This window comes from Phoxinus phoxinus (genome assembly GCF_949152265.1).
Source record: "Phoxinus phoxinus genome assembly, chromosome: 17".
NCBI classification, from domain to species: Eukaryota; Metazoa; Chordata; class Actinopteri; order Cypriniformes; family Leuciscidae; genus Phoxinus; species Phoxinus phoxinus.
Window position 1 is genome coordinate 16,828,253 of NC_136892.1, and position 20,554 is coordinate 16,848,806.

Below are 20,554 nucleotides of genomic sequence, written 5' to 3' on the forward strand. Positions count from 1 at the left end.
CCCGAGAAATGAGAATACTGTTATCTAAAATATTTGGTGGAGAAAGAAAGAATAAAGGGAGACTGATTCTTATTGGTGCTCAAGTCAACAACATTACATTTATAATGATTTTGATTTATGTTTGATAAAAATCTGCTTAAAAGAAATAATACGATTTTTTAAATACAATTTTCAACAAACATTAATAGTTTGGGACAGATGGAGGCGAAGATGATGCTATTATTATTACTATTAGGCCTATAGGCTAACGTAAATATCAATGTTTACGAATATCAATAGGCTACATTTTCTTTTGACTTAAAACAAAAATAAACAACACATTTAATTTAATTTAGGTGTTTTCAACTTCAAGTCATTTATGAATTGTATTTTTGTAAAATGTGTGTCACGTCATTTACCCTTTTCCTATCATTTAAGTAAAGATAGATAGGTCTATGTATTTAAAGTATAAATGAATACAAATCATCAAAAATATTAGATAATGTTTTTTATTTGGGATTTTACTTTTCTGTAAGAATTCGCATCAATAACAACGCATTTTGAACCGCAGCACTAAGCAAACCAACGCTGACAGGCAAACGCATCGGACAGTTGTACTTTGTACCTCTTCGGTTGCCGTACATGTGTTCCTGTCACACCAGCAGGGGCGCCACTGAGTTACACCGATGGTTGTTTTTCACTGATCTATAGATTGTAGATGACAATCGAATGTTTTAGTTTTTTATTACATTTGATTTGGAGATCATTCGCTCTGCCATGAAATGCATAAATTATGCGTCACGCTAGCACATAACAGATGAAAGGAAGAGAGGGGACGGTCCACTGGAGTTGTTTATCAGTTTATTCTGAAGCATAGTTATTTGTTTTGTCCATGGCGTGTTTTATAATTAAAGAAGGTAAGTTTGCCGTTTTTTTCCAATGTAATGTACTTAACTGACAAGACAGTGAAACTGCGAAATGGTGACAGGGAGGCACTTAAAATCCAGTTCAGAGACACACCAAAAATAGTTCTAAATGTACAGTCGTATGTAAAGAACGTGCTGAAGTGACACTACACATATTTTTTCCTATTTTACTGCATTATTGTTCCGTTCAATTCGAGTCAGGCTGCCAAATGTACAAAAATACATCATGCACTAAGTGCAGGCAATTCATAGAGGAAGAGAATAGAGATAGAGTGTGTGCGTGTGTGCGTGTGTGTGTAATTTTTTCTTGGGTGTGTATACATTGAGTCTTGTTTTATGATTTATCCCGGATTAATTGTTGTATTTTCATCCTAAAAATTATAAATGGTGTAAATTATTATTATTTTGTATAATATAGCCTACAGTTTACAGCAATTTATAGTTAAAATTTCTTTTAAATTATAATATATTCAATGTTTTTTCTCTCTCTTTCTTATTCCTTTTTTAGGGCACCCTATGACTTCATTGAAAGTAACAGACGAACAGTGGGAAAGTAAATTCAAGAAACTGGCACATCATACCTTCTGTCACAGAACAACAACTAGATCCAAATATGACTTTCTGAATATATGTTAATTTTTGACTTTTTGACTGGTCATCATGACATTTTAACCCACTGTATTTTCAAACCATTAATTCTCACTTTAGAAAACAAGCATTATTAGATGTAGTGATGCAGACGGGACACATTATTGGATAGTGTGCGAGGTGGTTTGAATGAGTAAAGCGGGACAGACGCCTTTGTCGGCAGTGGGAGGGCTGTTGGGCAGACACCGTGAGACTAGAGGACCTTCATCTGGACGTGAAACGGAAGGACTGCTGGCTATGGGTGCAGCGATGGGACCGTTACTGCTTTGGCTCCAGGATGTGGCAGCGGTGACCCTGCTTAGAGCTCGCAGGACGCTTCTAAGAGTCGCCATCCTTTCGTGTGTCCTGGTGCTTCTCCTCTGGGTCTCCATCTTCCTGTATGGAAGCTTCTACTATTCCTACATGCCCAGCGTCAGCTTCTCCACACCAGTACACTACTACTACAGGTACAGACACATCAGGGCCGATTGGGAACATTCTGGTCTAGTTTTGACAACAGGCTGTTTGCGCACGACTGAGTCCTTAATTAGTATGGTCCAATGAACAAATACTGTTAGAGGCATTACTAGAGTTTGTAATGCATTGTGCTTGATTCCTCTCTCCTCCATTTCACTCCTAACAGGACAGATTGCGATGCTTCAGATTCAGTCCTCTGTTCTTTCCCCACGGCTAACATCTCGCTCTTGAAGAATGGAAGAGACCAGGTACATCTCAGTCCCACTCAGAGTGACATAAGTTAAGGGCTACATTCAGAGGACCAAAAAAAAGCCACACTTAAAAATTTATGAATGTCAAAATGTTTTGGGGATACACCACCACCAGAGAACGACTGACGTAGCTCCTGAAAAAGAAATGAGTTATTTTTAGTAGAAAAGGGCCTCACACGTGTCACCTTTTCAATTTATAGACATGTTTTTACAGGGTTTGCCTAAATGACCCTTTAAAGCTTTGCCGTTTACATTATGTAACAAGCCTATTAATGATGCACAAGAAAAATTATAATACTTGTATATTACTGGTTGATAATAAAAATGGATTTTCTGTCTAATTTTATTTGCTTCACTCTTTCTCTTAGGTGATGATGTCCGGTCAGGCCTACAGGATCTCTCTGGAGCTGGAAATGCCTGAATCTTCTGTTAACGAACAGATTGGCATGTTCATGGTCAAAATGTCCTGCTATACCACTGATGGGACAGTCGTTCACTCTGTGGTCCGCTCCGTGAGTGAAGACCGCTCCCCCAAAATTCTCTGTTGTTTATTCTGTATGGATAATTGGGCTGATTTATACGATTTTGAGAGTCAGTTGTTGCTAAAAAAATAAGTGTAGTTTTCCAAGTCGTGCATCAAATATATTACGGGTTTTATTTAGCCTAAAAGTAATAACCAAATCAACCATTTTAAATGCTATAAGTGAATTTAGGCATTCAAATGTACAGTAGGATAATTTGATATGGAGATTACATTTAATACCATTATTTCGTGTTTTTTTCATCATTTGTGGTAACTTTAAGTGAGCATTGGATGATGGTAAATATAATCTAAATGTAAAAATAGGGGAAATATGGTAAGCATGACCATTTAAATATCCTATATCAGTCGGTATACACTACTTCTTCCCTCTTGCAACATGTACTTCCTGCAATCATTTTGTCCTGTTGTCTGAAATCATTGGGGTTGCGTCTTGCGAGTAAAAAAGTAAAAATAGGAAAGATGAGCCTGCACAATTAAATATCCTATATCAGTCTGTAAACATTTTTTTTATCACCATTTCTACAAAAGTATTATTCAGCACAACTCATCATTTCTTGTTCCTTGTTTGTTCTCATCAGACGATGCTGCACTACCGTTCAAACCTGCTGCGGACCATGAGCACGCTGGTGTTTTCACCCCTCCTGCTCACAGGTGTGTCTGAGCAGAAACAGCTCATCGAAGTGGAGCTCTTCCCAGATTTCAAATCGGACCTTGTAAGTTTGTAAAGTATGAACAAGACAGAATTGTCATCAGACAAAAGGCATGCGTTATATTGATTTGTCCTTCACAGTACCAACCTGCCATTGGTGCTGTGATCGAGATTCAGTCTCGAAGGGTCCAGATTTATTCTGCCCAGCTCAGGATCCATGCCTACTTCACTGGCATCAGGTATTTGCAATTGTTTTTGTTGGTATCAGTTTATTTGATGGTTCATGTTCCATAAAATGATGATTCTACCTGATCATCCTGTATTGTTCTTCCCTCTTGCAACAGATACCTCCTGTATAATTTCCCTGTGATGTCTGCAATCGTTGGGGTGGCGAGTAACTTCACCTTCCTCAGTGTCATTGTGCTCTTCAGTTACCTGCAATTCATCTGGGGAGGGCTGTATCCCCCCGAGCAGGTCAGAGTGAGGGTAAGACCACCTGTCTGCCTAGTCTATTCAACCTTCATCCTATCACACTTCCATTGGATGCATTCCAGATGTCTGTTTGCATACATAGGTGATGATGGGAGACTCAACGCGTCTTCAGCAGAGGAGGGAAGAAGCACGTAAACGCATGCACTCGTCCTCCAGCACTCCTAGTAAGAACACCGTTCGGTTCACAGCCGCACACACCTGATTAGGGCTGCACGATTAATCGAAAAAAAATCACGATCTCGATTCAAACATAAATGCGATCTCATTTCTTAATGATGGCGATTCACTTCCGTGCAGTGCTTAATTTGTAAAGTGGGAGGTCCCGGAGCACAGAGGGGGATCCGGCGACTCAAAACGGGGGTTGGCGGTAACGGAACAAAAAAATAAAAAAATAAAAAAATAATAATAATTACACTGCCTACGTAGCTTCTCTGCAGGGACAGCATGTGCTGAGTGGGTGCTGCTAGATCATTGACGGGGAGCTGCGCAAAACTTGGTCACTAAATATTTAATATTCAGTTATGTTAATGATCACAATTAAAGTTTTAATTTGATTAAATTGAACAAGCGCAACATTCAGCATTCAATCAAATAGGCCTATTCTAAAAGATGTAGGCTATTATTAATAATAATGTTATTTCAACACAATATCTCGTTATTTCGAAATAATATGTGTGCGTGCATCTGTAAATCCGGTGACACATGTATTGATTTTTATTAATAAACAAGTGTTTTCTCTAAAAGTGTCGACTCGGCTGCAAAGATGAAGTTGACGATCGCCATCTCCGTGTGAACGCGCTTATAGAGAGAAATGCACATAAATAAGCCTAATAATGGATTACATAATCAGAGAGTATCCTAGCCTTTTTCTTTTTTCGTTTTGAATTATTTAGTTTAAAGACATTTCAAGCTTTGTGTATTTGATGTATTTGTCATGTCTGTGTAAGGCATAGGCTACTCTGAGTTTCGTTAAGTTGGGATGTGCTCTAGTTTACGTGCAAGTGAGCGCGCGGGCGCCTCCGTTATATTTGTTTCGTCGGCCTATTCATTAAATACAGGCAATTGGTTGATGAAAAATTGATTAAAATTAAGATACAATTTATACAAAACGAAATTCACTTTAAAGAAAGTCTTTCTATAACAACTTCAACTTCAACGGTCAAAATCATGTCTGACCCGCTCCATGTCTCATATTGCGCATCCTATCTTACTCGTCGTGCTGTTCACTTTTCATAAAGCAACATAAATGGAAAAAATTTTTTTTAACAAATATGAAACGCGCTTTTTTTAATTGCTACAAGAGTAGGCCTATAGTAGGCCTATAGCCTACTCTCTATTTGTACAAATTTCTGCACATTAATTTAATTCTGAATTTTGCACACACAAGTTGAAAGGCATTTGTTATGCGTAATTGTGCATGCATTTATTAGCCTAATCATTATGATACTAAAATCCTAACAAATAGGCTATGTACAAAAAATCAGATGAGCCCATAATATGAACGAATTATTTTCTTTAAGGGGTCTAAAATAAAGAAAAGAGAGTAGAGACGATTTTTTGTTACTCCTGCAGACCTGCACTTTATTATACTGAATGTCCTGTGTTTTTTTTTGTACTTGAGTGCAATACATTTTGGTTGAAAAAAATGAGAATCGTGTAAGAGAATCGTGATCTCAATTCCCATGGAGAAAAATCGTGATTCACATTTTAGCAAGAATCGTGCAGCCCTACACCTGATCACATCAATTGAACAGATCAGGAACTAATACACCATTTTTTGCCTATCCCCCAGTCATTACGTATGGAAGAGACGCCAGTGAGCTGCCAGATCCACCACAACAACCCAAACAAACAGTTCGAAACAAAGGTAAATGATAAAAGGGAAATGTGATGAATGTAGGTTTCTGTAATACATTCTTTGCATAAAATTGATTATATGCAGTGATCAAGTCACTGAAGAATCATGCAAATCGTGTTTGTTTGTGCAGGTGATTTGGACACTCCTAGTGTGATCGGGACAGAAGAACTGAATCCGCTACAAGAAGATGAAGCTGGTAAAATGTTTTACTTAAAGCATATGAGTAAGATGCACTGCCTTTCAAAAGTTTGTGGTTGGTCAAATTTTTTTAATGCTTTTGAAGGAAGTATGCTTACCGAGGCTGTGTTTATTTGATCAAAAATACAATGAAAACAGTAATATTGTGAAATATTATTACAATGTCATATAAAAAAATTCTACTTTAACCCTCTGGGGTCGGCAAACGTGCCGTTTTGCTTGATTTTTTTTATTTAGATTTTTCACATAGCAGCAAAATAGACTTAAAATACTCTGTGATTTATGGTCATACAAACTTAAGAAATATGATAAAATAAACTGTAAAATGTCTACTTTTTTATGTGTCCACTTACAATCGAAACAAAACATTGTGCTTTTGTAAAATAAAGAAAATAAACAGGGTGTGCTTTCTGCCTCTGCGTCTCCGTGAACTTTTTTTCTGGAGCACGTCTCTAAAACTTAAACAAAACTCAGCGAATACTAGTCACACAGGCATGAGCTATATATCTTTATAATCATTTAAGTGTGTACTTTTTAAATGATCTAATTCAAAACGAAAACAAATATTCTCTGTTTATGTAATCTGTATGAAAACAGAGAGATGTCAGTCGTTCTCATTTGAGCTCATTATCTGCTAATGTGACCACGCCCACAGAGAGCGCGCGCTATTCAAACGCAAATGATCTGAGGCAATCCATGCAAACCTGTAAACGCCCACATCAGCTGGATAAAACACCAAGTTTATTAAGAACCATGTACTTTACGTCGTCTTGCTACGCTGTGAGGAATAATACTATCGTAATAATAATCCTGGGAAATTTACCTCAGAACTGCTGGTTTAGTTTCACTTCGAGGAGCAATGGATCCAGCTGAGGATTGTGAATAGTAAGTTCTTTATTGTTAAGTGCTTTGTTCTAATCGCGATATGGAATAGTGTCTGTAAACCGCAAAAGGATATATAAAAAATAAATGAACGGCACAGACGCGTCTTATTTTTTTTATTACAGCTGTAGTAAACTGCTGTAGTAATTTACAGCTGTAGTAAACCACAGCGTGCATCTGTGCTGTTTATTCACACTTACATTAGTAAACATGTTATTTTTACATGAACACATCTACTAGTTTGCTATACTGAGATGAGTAAAAAATCGACTGAAATACCAGTATTTTGAAATAAAATGGTTTTTTTTGTATAAGCAACGTATTAAACTGCAAATTAACATTTAGATGCTAATTATTATAAAAACGATATGTTACAGACGAAATATGAATGTTTAGACAAGATTTCTTTGATTAGTTTTTGATAGATTATAAAGTTTTTACTGTAAAAAAGACTATTGACACATCAAATAAACTTTTGTTTGCCACTTTCTGCTCATATGTTAAATACATCGTATGGGATGTTTTGTCAAAAATAAAGTAGGTATTATTTAATTATCAACTAAGATGTTATTATAGTGTTTGTTCCAATATTCAAACTAATGAATCCTTAACTTTGAAATACGTATGATCAAATGTATACTTTTTACAAAGAAATATTACACTTGAAAGGTTGTTAAAATTGTAAAAAATCTTAATATGTCAATATAAGCCTTGTCATTCAATTATTTTTATTGTGTTTTATTAGTGACACATTTGGGGAGAGGATATATTCCAAAACTTAAAAAAAAAATGAAAATACAGTATGAGAATTAACTGCACAATTACTTAGAAATAATTCTGATTTCCTGCTCAAGAAACATTTATTATTATTATCAATGCATTATCAAAGATCAGCATTTATTTAAAATGTAACTATTTTCTAATATTAATGTTTTACTTTTGCTTTTGATCAATTTAATGTATTCTTGCTGAATAAAAGCATTTATTTAAATTAAAAGCTTAAAAATGAATGTCGTTTTTTGCAAGTCCATTCTCATTGGTCATTGGTTAATGTTTCTACCATCAGCTCATGACTCCTCTACCGAAGAAGCTCCCATTTTCCTCGAGGCTCCTCGTATTGCAGAGACCAATTTGAGTGAGGAGGACCCAGATCAAGAGCAGAGGGCAGCAGGAATAGGAAATGGGACTCAAGAAGAAGAAACAGCCCAACCACAGTCCTCAGACAACAGCATTAGACAAAGGCATGGACCCTGGATGAGGCTCTGAGCTCCAAACTCTGGAGTAACCACATACGCACATGCATTCTGTTACATTAGAACACCTCATGTGACTCGTAGCTAGCACATTTAAGACATTCCTTTTGCAATGCAATGAGTATTACCATAAGATTATTTGGTATGCATTTGGAAACCAGTTTACCTCATGGTGCTGATGTGAAGCGCACCAGAATTTCATGCTCTGCTGCTTTTGTTTTCCTTTACCTGAATACTTCCTATACAACTTAAGTCACCTCTAGAACCATGCTTTATGTGTCATTGCTGAGGTCTGTTTTGCATGTAAAGGGTAGCTGAGTGGGTAAAATATGTCAGCATTTCCATTTGATTCATATTTCTTTACATTCCTCTGCACTGTGATTGTCATACAAAATATTTAACGTGGCTTAGCAGCTCTGTTTAACCTCTGGGGATATTAAAAATTATTTTGTTTCCCCACTTTCAATTATTTTAATGTTAAAGTTGAAAATTCAAAACATTTTAAGAGAATCCTGTTACATATTATGGAAAATAACACAAGTGTAATTGATTTGGGGATAATAATAATTTAAAAAATAATTATTATTTATTTGATATATATATATATATTACTGTTACTATATACAACAATATTCCAACTCTACATGGAATACTAATACTACTATCTAAGGATATAGTTTTTTTTATTATATTTATTTCATTAAAGTATAGGCTATTAGTGGTGTATGCCTATTTGTCCACTCTCACCAAAGATTCACTATTATATCTGCTTTATTCATTTGCGTAACAATTTTAAGCATATCAGTAGCTTATTATGGAACGGATTAATGTTTTTATTTTGCTCTATATGTCTTTGATGTTTGTTGTGTTTATTTAATAAATCGGAGATTTAAAGCAAAATGTTTCCCATTGTCACTCATTTGCTGTCACTAGGTGGCAACGATGATGTGGTGTGTAAATATTCCACTGAGCATTCGAAGAAGAATCTGGCGCAGCTGCAATTTGAGACGGATTCTTCTTCTCACAAAACACTGTAAAGAAAGGATCTCTTCTGATCTCACAGGCTTTCAAAGCGTTTATCTTAATTTCTTTTGATTTCGTTTTATATATAAAAATAGGAAAATAACACGTGGAAGGCCTATATTTTAAATAGCAGCGTATAAGCCTTCGTTAAAGATGGCGACAGCGGACGGCTCGCGCTACTATAATGGTAAGTTTGAGCCGTTAGCAAAAGCGCTTACATCCATTTAAATTATCTACCATTAATGATGTTTAGGTAGGATTATTCTCGATCTTGTTGCACCCCAAAGACAATTTTGTAGCTATCTGGGGTATCTTGCCGTGTAACGTTACTCTACCATTTACATAAGTTACCTCTAGCCAGCTAGCTTTTGTTTTTGTTGGGGCGTAATGTGTTTTTGTTGTTAGCAGTTTGTTTAGAATAACAAGAAACGCATTATATCGGTTGATTTAGCCGCATTTTGGGATTTTGTTAAAGGGAAATTGAGTGGGGTGAACTGAACCTGACCGCGTGGTGATGATGTGTGTTAATAAGGTCATGTTGAACTGCTGTGATATTAGCCAAGTTTGCATATGTGTTTTTGTTTATTATCAAATTTGATACATCAGGCTTCTTAGGGCGTAACGTTATAGTGTGATATAACGTTAGTGAGGATATGGAGCTTATATTCGAGGAGGTGATCAAATAATTTTAATGTAATTTTGTATGATTAAGTTAGTTGTCACTCTATTTCTCCCAATATGTCTTCTTTGGAGAATCTTTAGAAATTCACATATCAAATTTGATCCAGCTTAAAGTCTTGTAAAACCTATCCTTTCCTCTGTAGTGACTAAGCTGGTTAACTAATAAAACATTATTTGTGTAAGAGCACAGTCAACAAGTCCAAAAACATATGTAATGGAGATATAACCTAGCAAATATTTCATAACTGTGATATTGTTTCTACTGTCCTCAATTTTAAAAAATGTCAAGACGAGCACATTGTACTAGTGTGTATTCTGTCCAATGTACCAACACACCATTTCTTTCTAAAATATGACATTTTCAACATTAATTCCAGGATTTATTAGCTTTTGGGGGTATAGCTGTGCATTTTAGTGTGAAATTATTTTTTTGGTTTCTATTCCAGCAACAAAAATGACATTTTAGCCAATATCCAAGCAGTGGCACATTTGCACTTGTTTGATCAAGAGTTACGACACGTTGCTCGCATTTGTTAAAGATAGGCTTTCACACCTCTGACTCTTTTATCTGGCATCATTCAGAGCATGATGACCGTGTCGGTGGACCAAAGCATCGCAATCGTAAAGGCAGAGGCCCTTTCAGAGCCCCCTTGTACAGCGATACGATTTCTCGGCCAAGGCAGCGAGGCGGTTACAGTGGTGGTGGTGGTGGTAGTGGTGGTGGAGGAGGTGGCCCTGGTCCCCGGTCGAGACTGCATGATGATGATGGAGATGTGACCATGGCGGAAGGTCCGCAAGACAGCGGCTCCCGGGGCAGATAGTAAGCTCTTGTGATGCATGCAGCATACTTATACATATTTTCTTATGTAACCATCACAGTACAACAGACAAGATTTTATACTTTCAGCAATCCGTATGGCCGGCCACCGAATCGCCGTGACGAACGCAATCGCAAAGGTGGACGAGGTGGCGGCGGAGGTGGAAATGAAGATAGAGGTGGCAATCGATATGGAGGCAGAGGAGGTGGCGGTGGTACTGATGGAAGTCGCAAGAACTGGTTTAAAATGACTGTTAGTACATTAGACATTATTAGCACATGAATTAAGCAGTTATTGACACCTTAGGATTTACTTGAAAGCATTTATGACCTAATGGCATTGTGGTTGTATTTGTATCTGACCACAGATTCCTTACGGGAGGAAATACGACAAAGATTGGCTTCTGACTTCACTTCAGAGCTTGTGTTCTATGCCATTTCATGCAGTTCAGGTAAGTCTATGATAAAATATATTTCCTCAGCATGCCATAGAAAATGTACCGATATGTCAAATTGCTAAATCTGTTCTGTCTTGTCTTTTTTGGTCATAGTATCACATTGAGGGCACCAAGGCCCAGTTTTATATTGAAGACTCCACTACTGCTAATGCCTTGTCAAAAGTGTCACGGAAATTAACAGACAAAGAAGGATATAAGGTAATAAAAAAAAATGCTTTCACTAAACTTTGTAATTTCTGTAATCTTTCAGTGTTTATGATGCATAGTCATCATTCTAATTATATTTTTCTACAGTAGTAACCATAAAAAAGTTATATTATACGTTTCATGTGCACTTCTGTGTAAAATTCTTGTTTAATCATTAGTTTGACAATCTAAATTAGTGTTAATCTGTTGGATGGATAGGTGGCTCTTGTTATGAACCCCTGCCCGCCACCCACTTTGATTTACACTGATCTGAAGACTGCGGATCTGGAGCATTTGAAGGTGAGTGATGGTTACCTGCAGTAGCCTTCAACAGGATGTTCTCATTCAATTTATTTATGGATAATATACCTGACTCTCTTCCGCAGCAATGCATGGCCAAACGCTTTGACGGATCACAGCAGGCTCTAGATCTGAACAACATCAAAGTCGACCCAGGTTTGACTTGCATGCAGTCAACTTTTCTCCAAACTTAAACACTTATTCAGCTTGGCTTGTTGTGGGATGTTGCTCAAATGTTGGTTCTTTTCTGGCAGATTTGGTTTCTCAAAATATTGAGGTCACTTTAAATAGGAGGAACTCCATGCTGGGAGTTATCAAAATAATTGAGGAGAACATTCCTGAGGTAAGAAATTGCATTTTACATGTGTGATTGCCTGAAAATATAAATCTCTTTTAAAAAGCTCAGCAGGCATGTACTCTACCCATTTAAATAAAAAATAAAACTATTATTAAAAAATATATTTTTGATAATATTACAGTTTTAAAGTTTTGACAGACCCCAAATGTTTGAACAGTAATGTACATGAACTCATAGACATTCAATTAAATCTTAATTTTTTCATTCACAGCTGGTTTGTCTCAACCTGAGTAACAACCGGTTACACAGGCTGGATGACTTGGCAGAAATTGTCAACAAGGTTCCCAACCTGAAGATTCTCAATCTGTCACATAATGAGGTATGAGTATGCTGTCTGATACCTATATATTTACCTTTTCCTGTAGTCTTCTTAGTCATGCATCATTGTGTCTTCTTGTAGCTGAAGACAGAGAGGGAACTTGATAAACTGAGAGATCTGAAGCTGGTGGATCTCTCATTGGAGGGAAATCCTATATGTAGCCACTTCAAGATCCATGCCGATTATGTCAGGTTAGTCTTCTCAATTGTTGGTTGTCTGTTGAACATAAAGCAAGAAAAATACTATACACAAGTACACAAATGCCTAGCACAAGACTTGCAAATGTGCTTTTACATTACTCGGCAGTAACAAGCCTCTGTGTGCCTCAAACTATAGAGGTTGATATGAAAGAGAAAAATTGTTTGCACTAATGTCTACTAAAGCACTCTGGCAGCACTGAAAATGCAACGCATACATGTTGCATCGCATTTGGCAATGTGACCAATTTAGGAACACAACACAAAATCTAGCTTGCCCAGTGTCTGCTGTTACGTACTTGCGTAGAGTATGTTTCAGGCCTGAAATAAAATCTTTGAGGGTTTGTGTGGTTGTGCGCTCATGCACATAAAAGCATGCATATGCATGGAGATTTGTATCAATACGCGAAACAGTTAACAAGAACAGAAAAAAAACGATGTGCATAAAAATACACCTAGAAAACATGGCGATTATTAATAGCTTAATTTGAGACAGACATATAATGTGTGTTGAACATTAAAAATACACATTGCATTTTAATTTATTCTGTAGGAATAACAATTGCCCGACAGGAGGCTGATGTGACATTTTTAAGGACATTCTTAGTAGACAGTGTCCTTTTTTTTTCTTTTTTAAATATCACACCTGAAAACAATGAGCTATTTCTTAATAATTGTCCCTAATCATTGCATGTTATTCTAAAGAAAAAAACAATCCCATCCGCCAGAGTCATTCAGTCCTGTCTGTAATAGGGCTGTCAAAATTGCTCAAATTAAGTTTGAATATTCCTTCTAAAAAAACACATATTTGAACTATTCGAACATCTGGTTGCGCATTTTGTCAATGACGCGCATTACGTCAATAACAGGACAAATTAATACAAAGAGACTTAACTACTTGTATAGGTAGTTTATTTAAGTTTAAACCTATTCGACAACGTATTACTACACAAAAACAGGATAATCAACTAATGGCCAAGACCGCAGACCTCACTCTCGCAGGCACTCTTTCTCTCTCTCGCCCTCACGCTCCCTGCGCATAATGGTTTAAATGAACACCAACAATAAACAAATGTTGTGATGATCAAGAGTTTTGTGCAAGCAATTTAAGGTCGCGACTCTTGTCCCAAATATAGCAGGCTTCATTCAGTGATTGAAACAAATATTATTAACATTAATTGAAGTTTTACAGTATATAGAACTGACATTGAACGCTCCGAGCGAGCTGTGCTGTGGTAAACATGGAACTTTTCCTTGACATGAAACAGTAAATAATCAAACCAGTGGAAGCCTGCAGTGCATGAAACTGCTGTATCTAACCTAAGTTACCTTATTCATGCAATATCTATTTAGTCAGTACAGTAGCCTACACTTTAGTAATGTTTCTGTTTGTTGCTAGTGGTCGAATGGTATGCTAACTGTATCTTGCGTAGCTTGCATACTATCTCGCGGCTCCACAATTTTACCTTCTACCGACAAAAATCCAAAGTACTTCCAGACATGGCTTTTTAGATTTGGGGGGGATTAAAATCACTTTCTCTGCTGCGGTCGAGTTGGGCTCTGCACTTTGTGCCATCTTCCATGTAAGTCAACTTTTTTTTGTCTCAGGCAGCGTGCACCCACTCGCAAAGCAGACAAGAGTCGCCTCTGTTACCGCGGGCGTGTTTTTCCCATAGACTGTAAAAAAATAGTTTTTCCCACATTCGAATATTAATTTTCACCTTTGAAATTCTGTTTTTTAAAACTATTCGAATATTCGTTGACAGCACTAGTCTGTAATATGCAGGTGTATTAACTCTTAACCAGTGAGCACTTGGTTATTTTCCACTAGTTCCACTATCATCAGGCATGTGATATTTACTTGTTCGTGTTTCCAGCGGCAATCCAGTAAGCAGCTTAACATTACAAACCAAGTTGGTCAACACCTCTGGTTATTTTTTTTATGGTTCTTCTCACACCTGCTTATTCATTCTTGCCCCCCTTCCCCTCCCCTCCCCTTTCCCTTCCTCTTTCCCTTTTTCTCTGTTCCCACCTGGTTGTCCCTGTAGCTTTTAGCACAGAACACGCCGATTGTCTTTTTAGCATATTGTAAATATGCTAGCATTTTAGCACATTGCAAATTTCATTAGTTTAAACTTCAGTAGTTAATTCAATTAAAGCAGCAGCTTCATCATGTGACCTCCCAGAATGCCCATGGATAAGTTGGCATAGAAGGATGGAATATAATCTTGGAGATGATGCTTAAGTACATTTGTACTCCACCTTTCTAAAATGCTGGCACCCTCTTCCCTCCACCCGCCCTGCACATGTCTGACACCTGAAGTACTGCTGATGCTGTTTGGCCAGTGAGAGGCTGGTTAGCCAAAGACGGGTAAGATCCCACCTCATGATTCAGGGACAACCTAAGGCAGGCACAGCCGCAAAACTGGCCACAGCCAACGTTCTGAAGATGAAGAATGATCACAGAAGATGAAGAGGAGTTCGTGAGGAGATGCCATGGGTGGAGAAGGAGAGGGAAGGTTTTTAAGAGAAACCTTGAGCCAAGCACTGCTCAGAAACCTGAGCTCTGCTGCATGTTGCAAAATGAATAATGAGAGTAGAGGCAATTCTCTTTGTCTCTTTGTTTCTGTATTCAAAGGTGGAGGATAGTTGGTCAGATTGACCACTTTCATGATCCTCGTCCTAGAGCACGTTGGAGGAAAAACGTCAAAGATAAAACATTGAGAGGAAAAAACTGGAGGAGGATCACAGAAAACTAGTCTATTTGATATGAATATTTGAAACTTAAGTACAAATTAGACAAAATAGGAAATGGAAACGTAAGGTGTCTGGGCTCAAATATAGCTTTAATTGTTTGAATAAATACCCTTCTGTTCTTAAATTTAATAGAAGGGTCCAAATTAAGTAGGCCATAAAACCCATACACCTTTATACCGGTCATTTATTTTATCATATAATGATCTGTTCAGAGGCTCAGGGTTCAACTCTTTATTTACATCTTACCCCTTTTATTAACTCTCACTCTTTTGGTGTGATTTCTCACTGTATAGCTGTCTTCTCTGTGGCTAATCCATAGATTTAAACCTCTCCAGTGTCCAAACACTTATTTTCCTCTCCCATATGTATGGCCGCATTCACTCACAATTAGGTCTATTATAAATGCATTTATTTATATAAAAATTTTTGTTTGTTTATTCCCCCTTAAATTCATAAGTTACTCATATCATCATATTTCTCTTATTGTCATCTTGAGCAGCCTGGTTCTGCATCATTCTTTCGTAGATATTAAAGCACGCAATGAACAAGTATTTTAGTTAACTCGGCGTGCCAGTATTTGTCGATCTGTATATCAGTGCCTGATGATATTTGATAAAAATAAAAAAACACACTAGACCAGGACCCCATAGTTTTGCCAGTAAGAACCACTAGTATTAACAGATTACAGGGAGTCAGATCTGGTCCAAGTTAGGGATGTTAGCCGATGACCGTTTGACCGATGGTTGACCGTATCAACGTTAACCGATCAAAGTTGTCGGTAGTCGGTAAAAAAAAAAACAGTGATCTCTAAATTAGGCTATTATAGACAGTGGACTAAACACTACTACAGTTAGCCATCTCATTTCAAGATATTTTTGTGTGAAGTGAGCAAATCCCTCACACTCAATTGTTCATAACTCTCCTGTTTGTACTTAATAAACCAATAAAAACATTTGGCGCGAGGTCACAGCGTTTGGGTTCACGCGCTCACAAGGTTTGCGAAAAGTAAAGGCTACAGGCTAAAACACTCGAGGTTAGAGCCAGGGCAGACGACAGGAGGAAGCGTGCAAAGAAAAGTAGTGTGTGGGACCATTTGACCAAAAAGAATGACACTGATGTAAGTTGCAACTTGTGTGACACAGTGCTTAAATATGGAAATACATTACATCTACATTTCAGTGGTAACAGATAAGGTGATGATGATCATCATCTTTCTTTATTATTGTTAGCACTACCTCAAACTAAAGTGGCGTCTCTTTGGTTTGAGCTGTCATTTTCTTAAATGAGCCGCGGCAATGTTTCAAATGAGCTTCTAACGCTAGACAAACGCCTTTATTTTCAACGCGATCACCTTGTACCCAAACCATTTCGAAACTAAGGAGCCATTTGTCCTCCGATTACATACAAGCTCCTCGGTGTGTGTGTGAGGGGGAGGCAGAGCGGCAGAGAGATGTGACAGAGTTGCGAAATTGCAGGTGCGGATCGAAATGGCTGTTATTTCATATAGCGTAGCATATCTTAAACTAACCGGTTTCAACCGGCTAATGAGGCTCGGTGGTCGGGCAAAAAATTTCTTAGTTTTCGCCATCCCTACATCAAACTTTCCACTGGGTACACTTCCTAATTGTGCAAAAATAATTACTTACTGCCTGACTGATTGATTGAATGGTGTGAATGTTCACCAAACTCTACCCCTCACAACACCCCACTGCCCCCATCGTTTGCCAGCCTGCTTGTGTCTGTGTTTCGGCCTGTAGGGGGCACCAGTGGTGAGTATTGTGAATGGGTAAGTACCATGTGCCGGGGTGGGAGGGAGTTGGGGCAGGGCTGTGATTGGCTCATTGGTGGCATGGCTCAGATGCCCATGTTTTTTATTCTCACAAGTACACGACAAACTTGCTCAAGTATTCAGTAACCCTTCACTACTTATTCAAATTTAAAAAATGGTTATTGTTTTTTGGTGTTGGTGTAAACTTGGTTACATACAGTACTGTTCAAAAGTTTTATTCTTAAAAGCTTTATTATTATTATTAAACTTTTATTCAAGTACACATTAAATTGATCAACAGTAAAGACATTTTATAATGTTACAAAAGATTTCTATTTCAAATAAATGCTGTTCTTTTGAACTTTCTATTCATCAAAGAATCCTGAAAATGATTGCGTTTTGCCAGAAATATAAAGCAGACAGTACATCTGTTTTCAACATTAATAATAATAAATGTTTCTTGAGCAGCAAATCAGGATATTAGAATGATGTTTAAAGGATCATGTGACACTAAAGACTGGAGTGATGATGCTGAAAATTCAGTTTTGCATTACAAAAAATAATTCCATTTTAAAATATATTCAGATAGAAAACAGTGGTTTTAAGTTTTAATGTTTCAAAATATTTCTTGTCTTACTGTATTTGATTTACAATAAATCTAGCCTTGGTGTGCATACATTTAAAAACTACCGACCACAAACATTTGAGCAGTAGTGTACATAACGTTTTGTATGAAAATAAGTTCACAGTTTCGCAATATTCAAGCCTGATGGATAATTATCTGTAAGTAAATATTTCTCTGATTGAATACACTCTTTACCTATTTGTCCTGCACTTAAGATGGCCCAGCTAAAGTTTTTGAGTTTCTTTGAGACTGTTTCATTAGCACATGTGCAGTTTGTACTAACCTTGTTTCTTTTGTTCTGTCTTTGTGATTGTTGGACAGTGTCGTACGGGAACGATTCCCCAAGCTGCTCAAACTGGTAGGAAATCCACAGTGTTTATCTGTTGGTGTAACCCAACGCTATTTATTTGAGAACAAATGTGGTAATCATAATAATTGAAATGTTGTCACATTCGCTCATTGGCTTAATTGTATATTAGACTCCTTGTTTGTCTGTTCAATTTTTAAACAACAGGATGGACACGACCTTCCGCCTCCCATTGGTTTTGATTTAGAGGTCGCTCCTGCGACTCTTCCTCCCTGCAAGGTTTGGTCTCGATCGGTTCTTTACTTTGAGACGCCCATATTTGACTTTCATACTTAACCTCTCTTTTACTTTGACTTTACACAGCCTAGCTACTTCTGCTCTGAAGACATCAAGAACATCATCCATTGCTTTCTGCAACAGTGTGTATTTTTTTGGTCTTAATAGATGCATGTATGTAAGAACTAATACATTCAGATCAAAATGTTCACCCTCTATCACCCTCCAGCTATTACAGCATATATGACTCAGGAAACAGACAGCCCCTGCTGGACGGCTACCATGACGGAGCAACTTTCTCCCTCAGCATTCCCTTCATTGCGCAGAACCCTTCAAAGTACAGTAGACTTTCTCTATGCTATATCATCGTCATCATCACCACTATTGACTTCTAAACAGTGAGTGTTAATTTTTTTGTCCGCAGAGGTAGTTTAGGGGAATACCAGAAAGACAGTCGCAATCTCAAGCGCATGAAAGACCCCAGTAAGTAATTGTTGAATAATCAAAAAATCTGTTAAGTCTCTGTTCTGAGTTTCTATCATCTAATTTCTGTGGGTTTGTTTTTGCGACATTAAGAGGTGTGATCACATTTCGGGCAGCTTTCTGTTAGTAAAATGTGTTGTATCAACTTGAATACTAGTAAAACTAGTAAAACTTGTTTGGGCAACTTTTTCGACATCACGCAAAACTCCCGATTGCACATATTCCTGTTGAAATAACTGGATTTTGCAGAGCAGCTGTAAATGTGGCCGTTCCTTTTTCTTGTGTCCTGAATTCTGCCATTTTCTTTCAGCTACACGGTTTCGTTTGATTAAACACACACGATTAAATGTGGTGGCTTTCCTGAGCGAACTCCCCAAAACCCAGCACGACATCGCCTCCTTTAATGTAGATGTCAACACCTACACAGTGAGTTAAACTTGCGGTTCAGTTTTCTGGTTTCATATTTCACAATCAGATTTGTGGTTCTAATTGCTTGTCATTTCCAGGCTACACTGTTGGCATTTACAGTCAGTGGAGTTTTCAAAGAAAGTGAGTTCCTCTATCTAAAATTATTCAGAGTTGGTAGCTTTACTCTGAGCTGATCAAGGTACACAACCTCATTTTCTTTTTCCCCTCTTCTCCTTTTTAAGTGGACTGTAAATCCCGAGAAACATACAGAGCCTTCTCTCGAGTATTCATTGCTGTTCCTGCTGGAATTGGGTAAGATCTCGGTTACAAAAATCTAAGTTTTTTGGCTTAAAAATGTGCCATTGGTCATATCATCATTGTAACCTATTTTCAACTTTTCAGTCTGTGCATTGTGAATGACGAGCTGTTCGTTCGAAACGCCACTACTGAGGAAATTCGCCGTGCATTCGTTGCTCCCGCCCCCACACCATCCAGCAGCCCCGTGCCCACTCTCTCCGCCCCCCAACAAGAAATGCTTGCTGCCTTCTCCCAAAAGTCTGGCATGAACCTAGAATGGTCTCAAAAGTAAGGACCAAAACACATTTTCGTTTCTTCTAGATATCGTCCTGTTTCTAGATTCATACAAAGATGGACAGCTTGTTAAGGTCAGACTTGCTTGTTATTTCAGGTGCTTACAAGACAATGATTGGGATTTTGACAGAGCTGCTCAGATCTTCACCGGCCTTAAGGTACGCCAGTGTCCCTTTCTCATGGTTCACAGTAAATCTTCTTGAACAAAGGATCATGTGTCCTGCATTCATCTTACAAGGGTCTCTTCTCTTACAGGCACAAGGAAAGATCCCAGATGTTGCATTTGTCAAATGAGGAGTTTTTGCTGGGGATTTTATGGAAACTCTGAACCACAAGGTGCCTTCCTAATTCTATCCTCCCATCTAAAATAAAATCCATCATTATTATTATTATTTTTTGGTCTTATTTTATTTCCCCTGTAATTTTATTTTCTAAAGAAAGTTATCCACAAGAATTTAGAAATAAAATGGTAATAAAAGGTTTACAGAGTAAACATTTAAGACAAAAAGAAGAAAAAAATGAAGAGAAAGAGGGGATAAAAAAACTCAGGAAGGCACCAAGACCAATTATTTTTTCCACTTTTGTTTTTGTGAATACCCACCCTTCCCCCAAACCAACTTTGTGGTTCAAGTTTTCTGTAAGTTTTAATTGTTTTCATGTTCAATATTGGACAGATATGGCAAATAAAAGTATGTGTTCATTGTTTGTTGTGTTTTGTAAAATAAATATTAATTATGATCTTATGTACTAGACTGAAAATTTAATTGTGTTTTACTGTGACTACAGCTAAGGAAAATATGAAACTGTTTAGTATGTTTCTCTGTCTACCAAAAAGGTGAATTTTCCTATCATAAAATCAGTTAC

The 20,554-nt window shown here is 37.4% G+C and overlaps 2 protein-coding genes across 4 annotated transcripts; both read left to right on the plus strand.

The window, feature by feature from the left end:
• The first annotated feature begins 738 nt into the window (after window positions 1-738).
• On the plus strand, window positions 739-8,726 carry bscl2 (BSCL2 lipid droplet biogenesis associated, seipin). 3 transcript variants are annotated; one of them, XM_079585414.1, is made up of 12 exons: window positions 788-896; window positions 1,414-1,458; window positions 1,614-1,999; window positions 2,176-2,257; window positions 2,629-2,772; window positions 3,383-3,517; window positions 3,595-3,692; window positions 3,798-3,939; window positions 4,028-4,109; window positions 5,738-5,812; window positions 5,934-5,999; window positions 7,950-8,664. In XM_079585414.1, the coding sequence occupies exons 3-12, from the start codon at window positions 1,683-1,685 to the stop codon at window positions 8,147-8,149; spliced, it is 1,341 nt and encodes a 446-aa protein (XP_079441540.1). In that variant the 5' UTR covers window positions 788-896; window positions 1,414-1,458; window positions 1,614-1,682; the 3' UTR covers window positions 8,150-8,664. The 3 variants fall into 3 exon arrangements, with proteins under 3 accessions (XP_079441541.1, XP_079441540.1, XP_079441542.1); XM_079585416.1 differs by having other exon boundaries at window positions 3,798-3,927; window positions 7,950-8,590; XM_079585415.1 differs by having other exon boundaries at window positions 739-896; window positions 1,414-1,999; window positions 3,798-3,927; window positions 7,950-8,726.
• Window positions 8,727-9,040: 314 nt separating this feature from the next.
• Window positions 9,041-20,433, plus strand: nxf1b (nuclear RNA export factor 1b). Its single transcript, XM_079585417.1, has 21 exons — window positions 9,041-9,346; window positions 10,423-10,660; window positions 10,748-10,910; window positions 11,026-11,109; window positions 11,209-11,313; window positions 11,521-11,601; window positions 11,688-11,757; window positions 11,856-11,944; window positions 12,171-12,278; window positions 12,360-12,469; window positions 17,947-17,983; window positions 18,140-18,211; window positions 18,296-18,351; window positions 18,438-18,545; window positions 18,633-18,691; window positions 19,002-19,117; window positions 19,198-19,240; window positions 19,342-19,411; window positions 19,502-19,684; window positions 19,788-19,848; window positions 19,946-20,433. The coding sequence occupies exons 1-21, from the start codon at window positions 9,313-9,315 to the stop codon at window positions 19,982-19,984; spliced, it is 1,926 nt and encodes a 641-aa protein (XP_079441543.1). The 5' UTR covers window positions 9,041-9,312; the 3' UTR covers window positions 19,985-20,433.
• Window positions 20,434-20,554: the final 121 nt, after the last annotated feature.

What these genes read in the sequence shown, in the direction of transcription:
- bscl2 (XM_079585414.1), top strand. Translation starts at nt 1,683, where the DNA reads ATGAGTAAAGCGGGACAGACGCCTTTGTCGGCAGTGGGAGGGCTGTTG. An exon ending in TGAAGAATGGAAGAGACCAG is followed by an intron (nt 2,258 to 2,628) that starts GTACATCTCAGT and finishes TCTTTCTCTTAG; the next exon opens with GTGATGATGTCCGGTCAGGC. An exon ending in CCGAGCAGGTCAGAGTGAGG is followed by an intron (nt 3,940 to 4,027) that starts GTAAGACCACCT and finishes TTGCATACATAG; the next exon opens with GTGATGATGGGAGACTCAAC.
- nxf1b (XM_079585417.1), top strand. Translation starts at nt 9,313, where the DNA reads ATGGCGACAGCGGACGGCTCGCGCTACTATAATG. An exon ending in CGACTCTTCCTCCCTGCAAG is followed by an intron (nt 18,212 to 18,295) that starts GTTTGGTCTCGA and finishes GACTTTACACAG; the next exon opens with CCTAGCTACTTCTGCTCTGA. An exon ending in AACCTAGAATGGTCTCAAAA is followed by an intron (nt 19,685 to 19,787) that starts GTAAGGACCAAA and finishes TTGTTATTTCAG; the next exon opens with GTGCTTACAAGACAATGATT.